The sequence below is a fragment of the Neovison vison genome, chromosome 3, assembly GCF_020171115.1.
Source record: "Neovison vison isolate M4711 chromosome 3, ASM_NN_V1, whole genome shotgun sequence".
Lineage (NCBI taxonomy): Eukaryota > Metazoa > Chordata > Mammalia > Carnivora > Mustelidae > Neogale > Neogale vison.
The window spans coordinates 171,221,596-171,239,440 of record NC_058093.1 but is presented as its reverse complement, the minus strand read 5'-3'; the positions used below and the strand labels follow the sequence as shown (position 1 = coordinate 171,239,440).

Sequence of the window (17,845 nt, the reverse complement as noted above, 5' to 3'; positions counted from 1 at the left end):
GGACAGGTGGGCAGTAAGGGCCAGCATCAGGTCTATCACCACCTTTGCTACTGGACAGAGCTTGAGATCCATGGAAAGCAGAATTAAGCCTGGGTCTGAATCACATATCTTCAGGCTGAAGCTCAGGCTAATTTTGTTTTTAGACTTTATATGTTGCTTCTATTAAGAGGTGACAGCTGACTTTTCTTTCTTCATCTGTGAACACATATGTATTGGTACAAAAACAATTTGCTTCTTCACTGAGCCTGGTCTCATTTGACTTCTGCTAAAGGAGCATCTGGAATCTTGGCTTCAACTTTTGCCAAATCACGAACAAAGTCATCATAACTTACTTGTTGAATCTGTCGAGTAAGCTTATGATGTTGTGATGTCAACAGCTCAGAGCTGTGTTGGAGAAATGAAGGGAGGAACAGCGTGGATTAGAGGTGCACTTGGCTTTCAGAGAGCCTGGTATTTGAAAACCAGCGTTTTCACAAAAGGTAATGACAGTGTCAATTCTTGGACGTATGGAGATTCTTCTCTTTAGGGTTCCTTTAAGCAGTAGGCCCCCTTGTAAATAAGTTTACCAATTACAGACTTCTGCTCTGCTTTCTAGGAACACCTCTTGTGCATGAGCTGAACACTATTTATGGAACAAGAGACTAGTCCTGTGAAGTGGAGACGCAAGAGACAGGGGGAGGATCTTAGAACATTTTACCGAGATTGTCTGTCTGCTAAAGAGGCCAGCCCTGCCAGGTTCTAGGCTACTGGTCTCCCTGTCTTGTCTTGCTAGGTCCTATTTGGGCTCCTTGGGAGCTTTGAATACCAAGTCAGAAAGGGAGACTTAAGAGAGGAAGCTCCCTATGTCTCTTGTTTGAGATGGAGCTTCTTCAATGTCCAGCCCTAACTCTTGGCCTACCGCTCTGTAGCACCAGCTTTATTTGGGGGAGGGGGTCTGCACCCTGATCGTCCTCAGAAGTCTCTGAGACCCCAAAAGGGTCTTGGACTGCTCCCCCACACCTACAGGTCATTTCTGTTTCTACTCCATACAGGTTTTCTGCTTTGAATTTTTTCTGGTGAGATGTATTACTTTCATAGTCACAAAAGCAGTTCAAATTCCACTTGGAAAAATGAATGTGTAATAAGCTCTAACAGAAGAAACCACCCCCCGCCTTTAAAGAGATTTTATTTGAGAGAGAATGAGAGACCGCATGAGCACAAGTCTGGGGGAAGGGCAGAGGCAAAGGGAGAAGCAGGTTCCCCGCTGAGCAGGGAGCCCACCTCGAGGTTAGCTCCAGGACCCTGAGATCACAATCTGAGCCGAAGGCAGACGCTTAATGACCGAGTCACCCAGGCACCCTCCTTAGAGGAAACCCGTTTTAAGCAGCATGCCTTATACCCAAGACTACTCAGCTGTCCCTTCCCGCCCTTCCGCTAGTTGAGTGTCTTTTGCCTCCCTCGACTTTCTGTTGTAGTGCGACACTGGGAAGCTTTCTGAGGATGATGTTGGGGCTTCTGTTGACCAAACTGGGAACTCGAAACTGAGTAAAGTGAGCCCGCTGATCATTGTGTATAGAAAAGCACTGAGGGAAAGATCAGATGCTTTCTGGGAAAAGTCCACGAAACCCACCTGCCTGATGATGGAGTTCATTGTTTTATTCAGTCAGCATTAATTGAGTACCTACTGTTTGCTGAAACATGTTCTATCCCTAGGCCAGACAAGTAAGGAAGGAATGGCACCTTGCTTGAGTCAGCCCACTGTCTAGTGCGGTTCAGTTTTGTCTGGGGGTTAGAGATGGTCAGTGGGTGAAAGACATAGGTAAAAAGCAAATAAATTACAAGTGTGTGCATGTCTTATGACTAAATTAGTTATAGGTTATTTTTGTGGTGGTTGTGGGTTTTTTGGGGGGGGGGGGTCATAATAACTGTCTGAGCAGATTGAAGCCATGACCTCAGCTCACCCATCACCTGTGTGACTGAGGTATCCATGAGGCCCTCGCTTCCTTCACACCTGTGAAGGCCTAACTGTGCCCTCCGGTGGCCCGTCTCATAGCCAGGAAGGGGGCTCTTACATGGGCAGGGCTGGAGCCATGGAGGAAATTGCCTTTTTGTGAGGATAGCGTTGGTTGGCCCAGATGGCCCACGCCCCTTCTTGCTCTCAAATCTTGTGTTTTGCCCCCCAGAGATTTTTAACAGGGCTCCAGGGGTCCCAATGGGCAGCCAAGGGAGAGAGCAGTGATCCAAACTTAACTTCTTGTTTGACACTGAGGCTAAGGCCAGGGGCCATTTTCCTCATCACTTGCTGGTCCTGTCAGAGTCCCACGCTGTTCCCTGCGGTGCCCACTGTCTGCTCTTTGCTTTTGAGCCAACCTGCTGCTTCACGCCCCCCCCCCCGCCTTAAGGGGATTGCCCTTGACCAGGTGACCCAGCTGGCCCCCAGGATGACCTTGCCTGGGCTTCCTGATCAGCAGGGACAGCAGTGAGCTCAGAGTTCAGCTCTGGTGAGGCTCTTCTGGCACTTAGGCCCCTGCCCCCATCAGCTCGCTCTCTCTCTCAGAGGTACTCGGCTTACAATGCTAAGAAGAGACAGCCCCTTTCCAGAAGGCCTGATGAAGATGGCCCGGGTACAGCTCCCACCTTGCCCTTCACTCTCCTCAGGTCCCCAGAATTGCTGCCAACTGGGTTGACAACAGCGGTGGCCAGGAGGCCTTTTGGGGTGGCTGGGCAGCTCCTCTACCGCCGTCAGTTCGTATGGATAACTACTCATGGTTACTGCACTGACACTTCTGCCTAAAAGACACTTTCCAAATACTGGCCCTGGGTCCTGCCTCGTCTGGCCCCCTGTTACCCCAGTCATGTGTTTTTCCATGTGATTTTTTTCCCCCTCTCTTCTCCCAGTGACCTTTCCTTAAGTTTTCAGTGTCAGTGGATTCAGTAAGCAGCCCCGAGTGTCAGAGTCACTCTGCAGTGACCCATCGGCCCTAATAATAAGTGAATGAATTTGGTCCAGGTGGGGGTGTGTCCAGAGAAGCAGTCTCCTCATGATTAGCACTTCCTTGTCTAGACAGAGTCAGCATTTGGAAGATAATGTTCTCAAATAAGTCTGAGAGCTTTAGGGAAACTGTGTGCACAGTTGAATATGAGCCACATTGGCCGCAAAAGTATTCAGGGACTGTGTGGAAAGGCCCAGATCGTAACCCTCGGACCGGGCAGGGAAACCTGCCAACTCCATGGGAGGACTGGTCACTGCGTCTTCCCATTTGTTGATGTCGGAACGTAATGCTTTGATTCTTACTTAATATCTGCTTGCTTACCAAGAAGGGATGCATTGTCAGTCATTTAAATGTGCCGTAGACCTCTGCTTGTTACCTGTGCCCAGGGATGAGGACTTTGTGTCATAATGGACTTAGCTTATTAGGCCGACTGAAGGGTGGAAAGAGCCTGGTGAAGGCCGGCCCCCTGCCCTGAGCCTTCTCTTCCATTTTGGGCTTTCTGAGGATAGAAAGCAAGGGGAGAGTTTATTACATGCCTTGGAAGGATCTAACAGGTGGCAGGAGGCAGAGAGGAGCACCCCTGGGTTAACACCACAGGACATGCCCTTGTGGCCGTGAACACAGGATTATTTTATGTGGGAAGGGCGGGCATCGTATCTTTGTTTTCAGGGTGCCTTTTGACTATAATATTGTTTGCAAGCTCTGTATGTCTATCTCAGAGAATACATGCAGTTGGCCCTAGACAACGTGGGGGTTAGGAACACTGCCCCCTACCCCTGTGTGTAGTGGAAAATCTGCGTGTAGTTTTTATTTTTTTTACTCCCCCACAACTATTAGTAACCTACTTTTGACCAGAAGGAAGCCTTACCAATGACAAATAGTTGATGAACACATATTTTGCACGTTATAGGTATTATATACTGTATTCTTACAATAAAGGAATCTGAAGAAAAGAAAATGTTAAAACCATAAGGAATGGAAAATATACTTGCAGTCCTGTTCTGTATTTATCAAAAATGTTCACATATAAATGGACCTGCACAGCCAGTCCTATGGTGTTCGAAGGTCAAATGGATATTGCTTGGGTTCCATTCATGAAGAAGAGAAGCACAGTCACCAAATTTAAAGGAACTAGTGGGTATTTGGGGTTTGGTTTTTATTCCCTTTAAGGGTACCAGACCTTAAATTCTCGTGTGTGTGTGTGTGTGTGTGTGTGTGTGTGTGTGTGTGTGTGAATCTATACCTGTTCAACTCATGAAGAGACCATCAGATGTACTGGCTTTACTGGCTTTTATTTTTTTTTTAATAGATTTATTTATTTATGTGACGGAGAGAGTGAGAGAGACAGAAAGAGATAATACAAGCAGGCAGAGCAGCAGGCAGAAGGAGAAGCAGACTCCCAGCTGGGACTCGATCCCAGGACCCTGGGATCATGACCTGAGCTGAAGGCAGACATTCAACTAACAGAGCCACCCAAGTGTCCCAGGTGTACTGGCTTTAAAAAAACAAATCGGGGGCACCTAGCTGGCTTAGTTGGTAGAGCACGTGACTCTTGATCGCAGGGTTGTGAGTTCAAGGCCCACCTTGGGCATATAGACTACTTTTTTCCTTTTTTAAGAGTTAATTAATTAGTTAATTAATAGCATAATAAGGAACACAGATGAGTAGGGGGTTGAGTAGAGGGAGAGGCAGAAGCAGACTCTGAGCTGAACACTCAGCCGGATGTAAGGCTTCATCCCATAACCCCCAGATCATGACCTGAGCCAAAATCAAGGGTTGGACACCCAACCACTGAGCCACCCAGCTGCCCCATAAGATTTTATTGTTAAGTAATCTCTATACCGAGCATGGGACTTGAACTCACAACCCCGAGATCAAGAGTTGAGTGCTCTACTGACTGAGCCAGCCAGGTGCCCCTCAAATTTGGTTCTTTTCCAAATAAGCACCTTATTTTCCTGGTGTAGGAAGATCTGGATACAGCTTTTTGATAGGGAAATTGTCAGATTATGTATGTGCTTTTGTGAATGGACTTCTTTGTCCAGGGTGAACACCCTGGACTGAATGTTGGATGAGAGCCTGTGGGGTCCCAGGCTACATGCCAGGGCCTTCTATGTTCACCATGGGATTCACCTGGCATTTGCAGCTGGAGTGCCAACCACACTGTTCTTAGAGGGGCTAGGAGGCAGCCCCAGATGCTGGAGGAGGCCTGAGACCAGGGCATCAGCAAAGGTGGCACTCATTTCTTCTTAGAGGGTGTAGGTGTCAGAAGGGCATGTGCCTCAGGTGGGCTCAGGCACAAGGCATTTTGGGGTGACTTTACCACTGGCTGGGGTTGGGGAAGGGGCCCGAGCCAGGGCAGCCAAACTAATCCCAGTCCTTCGAACCAGGATGCGTGGGTGGGGATGTGGTGTCAGGTCAGGGTGCAGCCTCAGTGCAGGGAGTGTCGTCAAAAATCCAGTAGCTATCAGTCATTTTTTGCCTTGTGCCAGGGAATCTTTCTCTCTCTTTATTAGTTATTTTCCTTTTCCTGTTCCATAGATGAGGAAATTGAGGCTCAAAGATTAAGGAGCTTTCTAGGACTCTAAAGCCTCTGAACCCCAGGACTGAATTTGTTTGACTCTGCATGCATGGTGCTTGTGGAATTGCACTTGCCTCTGGATGGGGACTGTGGGGGCTCTGGTCCCAAGAGCTGTGATGGTGGCAGTGAGACTGACTGGGTATTTGTCCTGTCCCAGCTTGGGACTCTGTACATGGAAGGGCTGTGCTTCAGCTGCTGGCCTGATCAGTTCAAAGCCACAGCTGCAAGGGGCTGTCACAGGGATCCTGGTGTAGCGGAGTCCCTGGAGTTACAGGGCTGCTCAGGACAGTCCTACTTACTAATGAATTGGCCACCTATAACATCAGTTCCCACCCCCTTGGGCCCCCGTGCACCCCTCTCAGGTAAGACCAGTGTCTCCCCACAGCCATTGCCTCAGGTCTCGCTGACTATTAGAAATCTGGGAATATTCTGGAAAGAGAAATTCAGTGGAAGTTAAGTGCAGAGTGACACTGTGGATCTTGCAAAAGGTCCAGTGTGTCATGAAGACACTGAAGGTAATGTTCTAGAACTCTTGGTATTCCCACATTGGTAAATGAAGGTCTGAGAGAGTACCAGTTTACCACTGAAGAACAAAGTAAAAGGGGTGTGATGACTCTCTTGGAAAGGAATTGATATAAAAAGATTAGGAAAGGCACTTAGAAAATTGATGAAGCCCTTGAATCGTTTGCAAAAATGACCTTTCTGATTGTCTTATTAAGAGTACGACATAAAAGACTCCAGGGTAATGGTCAGAAAAAGTACACACAGAATAAGGGACATGCATTTCATTTTGTTGTTGTTCTTTAGGACAGATTAGAACATGGTTATAAATGCATGTTTTTAACCTAATTTTATCAAATGTAATATAAAATAGGCTTATCCTTCTCATTATAGTCCCCTTTTTTCAAGATAAAAACCCAGATTTTTTTCCATCTACATCCTCAGCCAAACCATTTACTGTGAAATAATGGTCTTTGTTCAAATGGACTGTTTGTAAAGTTACTAGCCTCCGCACATCACCCTGATTCCTTTAACAGATATTCTCAGTTAACTAGAATCTGTTTGTTCTTTCATCTGGCAAAAGGAATTAGATTAAGGAGGTTTTGGCTGGTGGTTTGCAATTCTTTAGCAGCCCCAAAGAGTCCATGTTTTACCTAATCATGCCCAGGTGTCTAATCTTATGGTCCCAGAGAAACTTTCCCAAAGGAGTAATGTCTTCCACGTTGCTAGTTAGTTGCTTTTGAAATCATGGCCATCCAGAGACCATAACTTTTTTATTGCAGCCTAATGATTTTGAGATTTTATTTAATACGGTTTTAAAATGTAATATTTATCAGTTAACTTGGTTCAGACCATGGGGTGCTTGAATACTTAACAGTATTATCTAATGTTTTATAAAAACTGCACAGTTTCCAAGTTAAATAAGAGGGACCTTGTCTTTTTTGATAAAACTGCAGCATAAAAACATCAGTCACATCCCTGATCAACATCAAGTGGCCCATTAACCAGGGGGAATGTTTAAAATTCAGCAGGTTGAGATGGGCCTGGCATTCAGGGTGCAGGCTGGGAACATGACAGCCTCTTTAAGACAGCTTTTGTCTAGTCTTTTTTTTTTTTTAAATGAACTTTAGTTTTTAGAACAGTTTTAGATTACAGAAATGCCGATCCATTTTACAATCCGGTTTTAACGTGTAGATTTTCTTCCCTCTTTCCTGCAGACGTCGCCTCATCTCCCAGAGATCATCCTTGGAGACCCTGGAAGATATTGAGGAGAATGCCCCTCTGCGGAGGTAAGTTTTTACTGTTGCATTTATGTGTATGTAAGTGGCCTGCAGTACAATATGACAGCTCAAGTTTGATTTTTTTTTTAAGCCTCTGATCAGCAGAATTAATCTTTTTTTTTAAAGATTTTATTTATTTATTTGACAGAGAGAGATTACAAGTAGGCAGAGAGGCAGGCAGAGAGAGAGAGAGGAGGAAGCAGGCTCCCTGCTGAGCAGAGAGCCCGATGCGGGACTCGATCCCAGGACCCTGAGATCATGACCTGAGCCGAAGGCAGTGGCTTAACCCACTGAGCCACCCAGGCGCCCCAGAATTAATCTTTTTAAATGGTGGCCTGATCCCCAGACTCATAGTTTGGAAACACCAAGTCTGAGGACCACTAGAGCAGTATTAAATGTCAATTATGTATTGGGAAAGCCCAGTTTGCGTGGTGGATTGCGTGCTGTTTCCTTTGCAATGGGAAAGCTGCTGCTTGAAGACGAGCTCATCATTGTCCCAGCTTTCTTAGGCGCAGTGACATAGTGATCACGATCCTGGATTTCATTAGCAGGTGCCCACCACATGACTCCATCACCAGTTGCTGGGGGAACTCAGTGGGGATAGCTGTGAGGGCTTCCTTGGGCTGACAGTGATTTCTCCGCTGGGATTGGGAAGGTGCTTGCTTGCAAGGTGTTTGGGAGACAGCAGTTGCTGAACTGTGCTGTGCCTTCGGCAGCTTTCCTTGCTCTCATCGTGCACCTCCCCGCCCACCCCCATCTGTGCCTTGGTCTCCCCTGGCCCTTCTTGAGTGGAGGAGACAGTATTGACACAGCATAGCTCCTTCGGTCGTCGTGGCGTTCAGCGCAGTTGGTCGCGGGGTGCTCCTCCGGCAGAAGGAACTGAGCCAGGATGGGACACGGATGCTTAACAGAGCATGCGCCGTGGCTTCACAGGGCATGCGCCAGGGCTTCACAGGGCATGCGCCTGGATTGCGCCCAGGGAGGCCCATGGAAGAACGTATGCTCCTATTGGCTAGACCAGCTTCCGGTATCCACGTCCGCACACCTTTTGCTTTGGTTCCTGGCCCAGTTTCGGGAGTGTGGGCTCCTTTTTTGAGCTTGAAAGAGCGCCTCTGTGGACCGAGGCTTCTCACCCTGGAGTCCGCTCCTTCCCAACCTGGGGCTTTGCTCCCGGGTTGGTCCTGTCCATGGACTACCTGGCTAGAAGCTGGAACATCGGTGGCGGATCCGATCAAAAGTATTGGGTGATAGCGGAGTCTAGCTGCTGATGTCGCAAAGACAAAAGTCAGGGCCGGCCGGTCCGATTTCCACTTTCAAAGTCTTTCTGAAAATGTACGTAATCTCTGGGACCCGTTTAGGGTGAATGGCGTGTGACTGTGTGACTAATGTGGCTTGGGTGTGAGTGTTCTTCTTTCCCTTACTATTAAATGTTGGGAGAAGGCTGTTTCCTTAGGTAGTCCTGTAAAAAGCTGCACAAAAAGTCCACTTAGGGAGCTGGCTCTGGTCCAGAGTAATCCTCGAAAGTGGAGGAAAAATATTCTCAGGTGGCTGTGAGCGGTTTTGGTATTGGAGCAGGTTAAGGTCACTCTTGGCCACAAATGGAGAGATCAGTGAATAGGACTAAAAAGCGATTGGTGGGGCGCCTGGGTGGCTCAGTGGGTTAAGCCGCTGCCTTCGGCTCAGGTCATGATCTCAGGGTCCTGGGATCGAGTCCCGCATCGGGCTCTCTGCTCAGCAGGGAGCCTGCTTCTCTCTCTCTCTCTCTGCCTGCCTCTCCATCTATTTGTGATTTCTGTCAAATAAATAAATAAAATCTTAAAAAAAAAAAAAAAAAAGCGATTGGTGTGTCCAGAGGCTGTGAGAAGCCTCAGTTAAAACAGTGTGGTAGCTGTGAGTCAGCAAAAACCAGGTAAAAATATGTTATTCTGTCCTCAGGGATTCAGGTGGTTAAAGGTGGGTGGGGAGAAGGGCGAGGAGGAGTACCGTGCTGTGTGCCTGGTCACGTGCCGCATGTTCACCTCTGTACCTTCCTTCCAGAGTCCACCCAGGCTGATCTTCTGCCCTCTACCCTTCGTTGTCGGATACTACAAATGACCACAGTAAAAAGGGCTTATCTGCCTTAGCTATAACTTACCCAACTCTTACTTACAGAATACTTAATTTCCAACAAATCTTGTGTAAATAAACATTTAAAAAACAAGTCTGAAACCAGGGGAACTTGGGTGGTTTGGGAAGGCTTTATTTTCCATAATAGACTTTTTTTTCCCCAAAGTTCTAATATTTACTTAGAAAGGATGAGCACTAGGTGTTGTACAGTATTGTTGAATGACTATATTATACATGTGAAACTAATGTAATGCTGTGTGGAATTACAATAGGAATAAGAATAACAACTAACTTAAAAATGTACTTATTTCTCGGAAATAAAATTAGCATGGTATAGCAGAAGGGATATTCATTTGGGCGTCTGGGGTCCTGAATTTTTGGTTTGATTCTTCTACTAACTGGTTACAGGGCCTTGGACATTTTATTTAGCTTCTCTGGGGCCTCAATTTTCCCATCTGTAAAATGGGAGGGTAAATTGACTGTTCTCTGAGGTCCTTTCTAGCTCGCAGTTTTGTGAAATGAATGTACCAGTAAGGATACTGAAGTGTTTTGGGAACCGTGGGGGCGGAAGGCTATTAGCCCAGCTTGCTTTCAAACTCAGCACATTGAACAAATGGCTGCAAGGCATCTATTAAAAACCTTTTGCATAATTAAGTGTAGGCTGTAATCAGTGCTAACAAGAAAGAGCTAATCTTTCATTAAATTAGTTTTTAATTTAATTCTATCCTAATTTAATTTTGCATCATTTAAGATGTATGTTTTTAAATGGATACTGAAATTAATTCGTTCTTTGCTTAACCTGCCACAAACTGAGGGCTCAGTCTTCCAGTTTCCTTGGCAGTTGTTGCTAATGCCACAGTTCTCTTTTAAAACATTTTAGGTTCCCTGGTGGTTTAGTTGAATGTTTAAAAAAAAATGCAAGACAACACACAACTTACTGAAGGAGGGGCTAGATTAGTAGCATATGCCCTTAAAATTGTGGGCTGATACATTCTTTTTCAAAGTCTCGCTTTTCTCTTGCATATCACAGTTTGCTGGTAAGTTAGTGTCCTGCACCTGCCTAGAACTCCAAGAGTTACGTATTCCTAATGAGAGGCTTTGGACTTTGCACCTGCCTGGTGGTGACCTGGTACCCTTATTAAGGCCCAGGACATTGCTACGAGGTATCCAGAAAAACCTCAGTTTGGTGGTGGCAGATGTGCCAGCCATGTCCACCTGCCCCTGTTTTCCAGCCTGTCTGGGTTGATAGGTACTGGCTACTGCACCATTTAGTGATTACTGGTGCCTCCTCCTTCTGCTGTCAGTGCCAACAACCACCTGTGGCCCTGTTGCCAACTTCCAGTTCTAGCAGGAGGCAGAGGAATTTTGTGCTTAAACCTGAAGGGTACCAGCTTCCGGCTGCTGGGGGGCAGGAATACCTATCCTTTACCCTCAGAGCCCTTGGCCCACTGTCCTCAGTCTGGCTGACTCAGGAAGCTCTGCTATTTGGGAGGAAGCAGGGTAAGGGTGTGAGGACACTGCTGGACACTTGGCCCTCTCCAGAAACCAGTGGAAGCATAGCCTTATGCTTTCAGAGATTGTGTTCTCTCCAGTAGCTACATGTCTCTAGAACCTTCTTAAAGACTAACTCTGAGTTTGGAAACTTGGAGTGGGAAGGGGGATTGATGGGTGCTATCTATTCAAACCCTGAGTGGAGGCCACAGGAAACATCAACTAAATAAAGGTCTTTGAAAGAATCTAAAACCAGGAATTCAGGACCAGTGGTGATAGCTACAATTTTTAAGAATAAAGGAAACAAATAGTAACACTATGCATGCTTTCTAGTTAATGGTATGTTAATAATCACAACACTGAGATTTGTATACAAATACTTACTTGTTTGTACAGATGGATTGGAATTTGTCACCTGACAGTTTGTGAATCTCTTGTATATAACATTGCGTTTGTTCCTCACAACAAGGCCAGGAGGGATCTGAAATATATTACAAGTGATAGGGTGTCAGAGTTGGTGAGTTTGGGGCTGGAGGCAGCGAGGACCGTGGTTTCTGCTGGAGTATCTTTGACGCCCACATGGGTGGTGTGCATGGACCATGGACCCTGCCCTGATGTGGTGGACATGACTTAAAGGGGGACTTTCCCTTCTCTAGACCCAAGGACTGGGGAACCCCCATTTTCCCCCATCTGATACCATGTCTTTGCTTTATTTAGCCGGCACTCATTCACTTCAATATGTTGTTGTTTTTTCCAAGTTAAGTGGGGAAAAAAATCATTCCCTGCATTCTCAGGGAATGGCTTATAGGAAGACTGGGTCTTTACTAGAGGGTGAATGAGGGGGCTTGGGGAAACATACACCTGACATCTGGGCCAGGGACAGCACCCAGTTTCCCTTGGAGTTGCTGTGCAGGTCTGTGACCCTCCCTGTTGCCCACACCTGTACCCCAGCATGCCCCCATGGCCCACCAGCCCTCAGCTGTACCTCCTTGTTGGGTCATCTTGTCAGTCTTACCTGAAGCCTCAGAGTTCAGAACTGACCAACCATCGGTGGTGGCCCCAGCCCAGAGCTCAGCATAGCTTTGGGAAGCCAGGCAGTACTGCTCCAAAACTCACTCTTGGAAGCCTAAGGTCCCAGGTACCCACGCCCCATGGCAGGAGCCCGCCCTTGGGGCCTTGGCCAGACAGGTTTAAGTAGACAAAAAAAAAAAAAAGGGTAGCAGAAACCCAGAGACGTCGCAGCTCCTTTTCTGAAGACAGGACCAAATTTCAGACTTATTTGTTGATTTTTTTTTTCTTGCCCTTTTTCTTGTTGTTACAGTTGTATAACTTTAGAGTTTGCCAGGTAACTTTGAAAAATACACAAACAAGATCTTTGTAGCATGTGGTGTGTTGTTAGTCCTGTAGTGCAAGCAGTGTCATATATTCCAGGAAAAAAGTAACTTGGAATCCAAGTCATTTTGTTCAACAAATATTCATTTAAAAATGAATATTGAGGAAAAAAAGAAATAAAAGAGCTGCCCTTTCAAAGTAAAGCCATGACTTCCAGGCGTAGTCAAGTTAAGCAAGTTAAGCTGGAACAGCCGTCCAGGTGGTTCAGGCCAGAGTCCTGCTATGGAAGAAAAATGATTTGGCATTGCTCTTAAACTAAATTTTCCAGTGTTTTTCTTCCCCCTGTAAATTCTTTAAATTTACAGTTTTCTGTTCCCATTACCAGTGTTGATACAGGAGCATTCTTTTTAAGATGACAAGAAAGAATAATGGCTTTGGAATCCGTGGGGGTTATGTTATTGTAACTGAGGACAATAGTTTTCATTAGCTGGCTTTCCAGAGACCCATATAAATGATTATCAGGATTATCAAGGAAGTTGTCTTTCGTTGGTGTTTTTTTTTTTTAAAGCTTCTAGCCGTATTGTCCTCATTATCCTCGGGGTGATTCAAACCATTTGTCTGGTCTTCCTTCCTGTCTTTGTGTGGAGATGTCTCAGCTGTCCTGGAAGCAACTGACCGTGTTTTTGAAATGACTTTATTTTTCAGATGTCGAACTCTCTCAGGTTCGCCCAGACCAAAGAACTTTAAGAAGATTCATTTTATCAAGAACATGCGGCAGCACGATACCAGGAATGGCAGGTACCACGCTAGCGAGAGCTGCCCTGTCAGCCTCCCTGCAGTAGGAGGTGTTCCAGCGACGATGGGTGGGAGGACTGTTGGCCTGGCCAGAGAATCCCACGCTGTTCACACAAACAGGACCTCATAGAACCATCCCAAACAGACTGTTTTCCACCCCACTCCCACTAGAAACGTCTAGAGAAGACTACAGAAAATAATGCTCCCTGATAGTGACTAAAGGCTCAGTGAGATTGTCTAATGGACTATCTATCTAATTGCACTCAAATACATTTTTATAGAAAACCTAACAGAAAAAGTTACTTTTTGTTTTTTGTTTTTTTTCTTTTTCTGCTTTGCTGGGTTTTCTTTTTTTTTCACTAGGGCTGTATGCTCTGGTCAGTAAATATCCCCCCTGGTCTGTGCCTGAACTTGGTTTTGGTGCTGGCTCTGAGAGCTCTGTAGGAGAGCAGAATGACAAATTTGCCAGCAGGTTCTTTTTGGGTACCGATTTTTATTCCTGGGCTACTGAGATCTGGAGCACATGTCTCTCCAGTTCTTCCATTGTTATTTTGGAAAGTGCTATTAAATGAAAGTGACTGTGATGGAAATTTCTATAACCCTGATATTAAAACTCCTGGCAACAAATAGGTCGGATTCTTGTTGCAGATAAGTCTACTCACAGCATTTTGACGGCACCACGGAAACAGAGCTACAAGACCTCAGTGTCCCTGACGCTCTGTACCCTTTAGGCTCTTCCCCCATTAACCTATGTCCTTTAGGCTCCTCCCCGTTGACCTGTGACCTGCCAAGTGTTCCCTGTGAATGGGAAGGTTAGAGACACCACCCTAGAGCAGAGGTCCTGCCATAAGGACCATTTTGTTTTAGTGCCTCTGGATTTACAGAAAACCATATAGCCCCCACTAATAATCTCTGAGCCATATCAAATGAAAGTTGCTAAAAAGTCTTGAGTTAGACGCATGGACCAAGGCCTAGCGCACCTGTCTATAATTTGGTATAAAATAGCACTGTACAACCCAAAAGATACCACCAATGATTATAGAGTTTAAAGATTTGTTTTCTTGGAAGTTAATACCTATTTTTTTAAACCAACTGAAATAGGGAACATAATTTTCCAGCTTTTCAGTGGTTTCAGAATAGCAGAACTGAGTTCCCTCATCAACTAGGGTTTGTGTAGTCGGTGTATATTCCTATTTTAAATACAGTTTTTAATTAAAATTACCCAGCTGTCATCTGTTAAAGCGAATACTCTGAATCTCTCTCACTCAGTCTCACTCTCACAGTTATTGTGCCTTATTTCCTGAACCATCCTGTTTTATTTTTCTTTTGAGGCTCTTACCGAACTGAAACCTCACTCATGCCATTTTTAGTATAATTAATCATTGTTTATTTGCAATTGTGTTCTTGTCATAATTTTTAACCATAAAATAAACGTAGATAGCCTTTAATTCCCAAATAAAATCAAGACAGAACCAAAGGAGTGGGCCAGAGGAGTAGGTTTGCCCACCTCTGGGGGTACTGATGCTGTGGAAGGGTGCAGAGGCAGCTAAGCTCCTGGCCTGCTGTAGTGAGAGGATGTAGTGAGGAAGATATTTGGGCCGATGGGCTTGCCGGCCTACAGGACAGAGCTGGGCTTCCTGGCACACCCTTGACCCAGGAACAGCATAAACAGTCCAGAAAGCATGCAGTTGCTAGCAGTTTTGCTGGGAAATTTTCAGAAGGAGCCAGGAAGGATTATTAGCTTATCTGAAGATCTGAGAACTGGAATTTAGGGCAGGAAAGCAAGCTAAGAGCTGTTGTGGGACCCACAGGCTATGGGCTGGGCCACAGTTGGTCGTATCTGCCCAGGTGAGAGCAGCTTCTTCTGTGCCAGAGGACAATAATAGGGCTGGAGGTGCTCTCCTCTCTTCCTCTGCGTTATTGGCAAGGCTGGATTGTCCTTAGATGAAAGAAACAACCTGAGGGGATACAAGGAAGATAATATGGTTTCTGAGATGACAGAAGGAAATTATGGTCAAGAGCTAATGAATGGGAGGATGTGACCTAGGGTTTTGAGAAAGGGAAGGAGAATTGCCCCCATCTCGGCTCGGCAGCAGCCATGGGATTGTCCCCACAGAGGGACATGTGGATGAGCTCTAGTCCAGCGGTGGTGGGGAGGAGGGATCCTGGTCGTGCTCTCCGAGGGGAGGGGCAGGTGCATGGGCAGGGGTCTACGATTCTGCCACCTTGGGTGTACTAAGGCACCTGTGTGGCACAACACCAGAGGGCGCATTGTTGCAGTGAGGATTGAGCTCAGGTTTGCCTGCTAGGGTTGGAAAGGATTGAGGCTTTATAGTTAAGGCCAGAGGTGTTCATTAGAGAGCTTGAAGATCTGGACTGCAAATGGAATGGCCTGAGTAGTGGTATCCTGCCTCTTGTACATGGGGAAGGGGACGGAGAAGGGCCCTTCAGAGTCCTGAAGCCCAGTCTCACAGCGGTTCCCACTCAAGCCAAGTGTCTTCATGATGATCTCTGACGGGCACACACCAGACTCTCAAGACTGCAGGCTGGACCTGGGGCCTACTTGCCACTCTGGACTGAAGACCTCGATATGGAGACTGCTCTGTCCCCAGGCCTGCTGACTCTGTGACAGAGCCACCACCATGGAGGGGAATTGGGGCTCCAGGCTCAGCAAGGACTAGTGCAGCTGACACCAGGGGAAGGAAGCATCTGTTCTGGGATTCATTGCCAACCTGTGAGTATGGAAAAACAGCTTAAAACAGGAAGGAGAAAAATCATAAAAACTGAGGACCAAATATGATAAAAGACAACACTTACATCAAACTCAGGTGGACATAATGATCAATGTCAGGGTAGCTGCTTAGAAACAAACATTGGGGTCTCGGCCAGCTTCATGTTCTCCCACTTCTGTCTGTGACGTTAGAGGAATCTCAACAACATCTGAAGTAGAGGTGAGCACCTTCAGTAAAAGGTGTGGTTCTGATGGAGGATGGACTCTTCTTGAAGGAAAACCTATCATCACCTTCTTCAAAATTAGTGAATTCTTTGCAGCTGGCCTTGGGGACCTACTGGAAGGCTTCGTGTGCGAGTAAAGTACAGAGCACCAAGCTCAGCGTGTTTCGGGGTCATGTTGCTGACCCTTGAGCCAGGTGGGGCTGAAGGCTGCAGGCTGGACACAGGTTAGAGACCCAGTGATGGAAGCTTCAGCTCTGCTATTGGAACCAGATGGTATCATGAGTTCTTGACCAGCCCCACGTTGTGCTTCATCTCCTCGCGGTCAGGGGACATGGTGAGGGGAGCCGCCGTGCTCCGGTTCCGCTATTGTAACACATACACAGGTTAGTGATGGGAAAGTTGTGTTGGACTTGATGGTTGTGAAAAAAGGTAGTGCTTGGCTGGGTTTTAGGAAGACTGGTCCCAGAACGTTTAGACTATGAAGTGGATTCTTGTGGCTACAATCCCATGGCCAAAAGGGATTATAAAATACGTGGATCATACAGTGATGATGGGTAACATTTATTAAGTGCTTACTGGGTACCAGGCTCTAAGTACTTTGTATGCTTTGTTTCATTAACTCAGTGGGTATTTGTTGAGTAAGTGAGTAGAGAGATCTTCTAAGTGACTTCTAGTCTTCAGAACTATGTATCTCGAGGAATGCAAAGAATTTAGAAAAAACCTTGAGAAAAAGGTACTGCTGTTACTGTGTTAAGTAGAATGATGCCAGCCAGAGATGTCCACGTCGTATCCCTGGCGCCTGTGAATTGTGGTTACATGGCAAGGGGAGTTGAGTTCGCCGATCCTGGGTTATCTAGGTTTGCCCAGGTAATCACCGGGGTTCTTAAAGGTAGAAGAGGGAGGCAGCAGAGTCTATGTCAGAGTGATAGGATGTGAGAAAGACTCACCATTTTTGGCCTTGAAGATGGAGAAAGGGGCCTTGAGCCAAGGACTGGGGCGGAAGCTGTAAGAGGCAAGAAAACAGATTCTTTCTTTGAGCCCTCAGGGGATCTGGCTCTAACCCCTCGATGTTAGCCCTGTAAGACCCATTTCAGAGTTCTGACCACCAGAGTTATAAGATAATGACTCTTATTCTAAGCTAATGACTGTGGTGATTTGTTACCGAAGGCATAGTAAACGAAAACACTCAACATCCCAGTTGACAAAGGAGGAAGCTGGAGCACATGACTGGAAAGTGAGGGGTAGAATCCAGATCCAGGCATCAGATTGCAAAGCTCGTTTTTGTAATCAAAGGGAGAGGTGGGAGGTTAAAAATCTAAATATTATAAGACAATATGTCCTGGTGGATTTTGAGAAAACTATTGAATTCTTCTTTTAAAAATTTATTTGCTAGAGGCCCAGACTAGTAGGTAAGCTTGGAAGAATAGTTTGAGGAGCCCTAAAGTCCCGAGTGAAGTCAGAATTGAGGAAAAGGAAGAATAACTGGCAGCCTTGTACATGGCTGGTGGGAATGTAAAATGGTGTAGCCGCTATGGAAAACAGTTTGGCAGTTTCTCAAAAAGTTAAACATAAAATTATCCTATAACCCAACAATCCCACTACCAGTGTATACCTAAAAGCATCGACAAAAGGAGTTCAATTCATAGTTGTGTGCTAGTGTTCATAGTAGCACCGTTTACAACAGCCAGAAGGTGGAAACAAACTGAGTGTCCATCAGCGGGTGTCTGCGGATAAACAAAATACGGGCTGTCCCTGCGAAGAAATAATACTCAGCCGTAATCAAGGATGAAAGGGCTGCTAACACGCCTGATAAAGTAGGTATGAACCCTGAAAAC

At 46.0% G+C, this 17,845-nt stretch overlaps 1 protein-coding gene across 3 annotated transcripts in view; it reads left to right on the top strand.

The window, feature by feature from the left end:
- CABLES1 (Cdk5 and Abl enzyme substrate 1) overlaps positions 1-17,845 on the top strand; it is a 111,542-nt gene that overhangs the window by 39,348 nt on the left and 54,349 nt on the right. For 2 of the 3 annotated variants that reach the window (XM_044243280.1, XM_044243279.1), the window contains exons 2-3: positions 7,269-7,340; positions 12,966-13,058. In XM_044243280.1, coding sequence (XP_044099215.1) covers positions 7,269-7,340; positions 12,966-13,058 — 165 coding nt within the window. Of the gene's footprint in view, positions 1-7,268; positions 7,341-8,579; positions 8,664-12,965; positions 13,059-17,845 lie in introns of those variants that run through there. The other variant, XM_044243281.1, reaches the window with a different exon arrangement.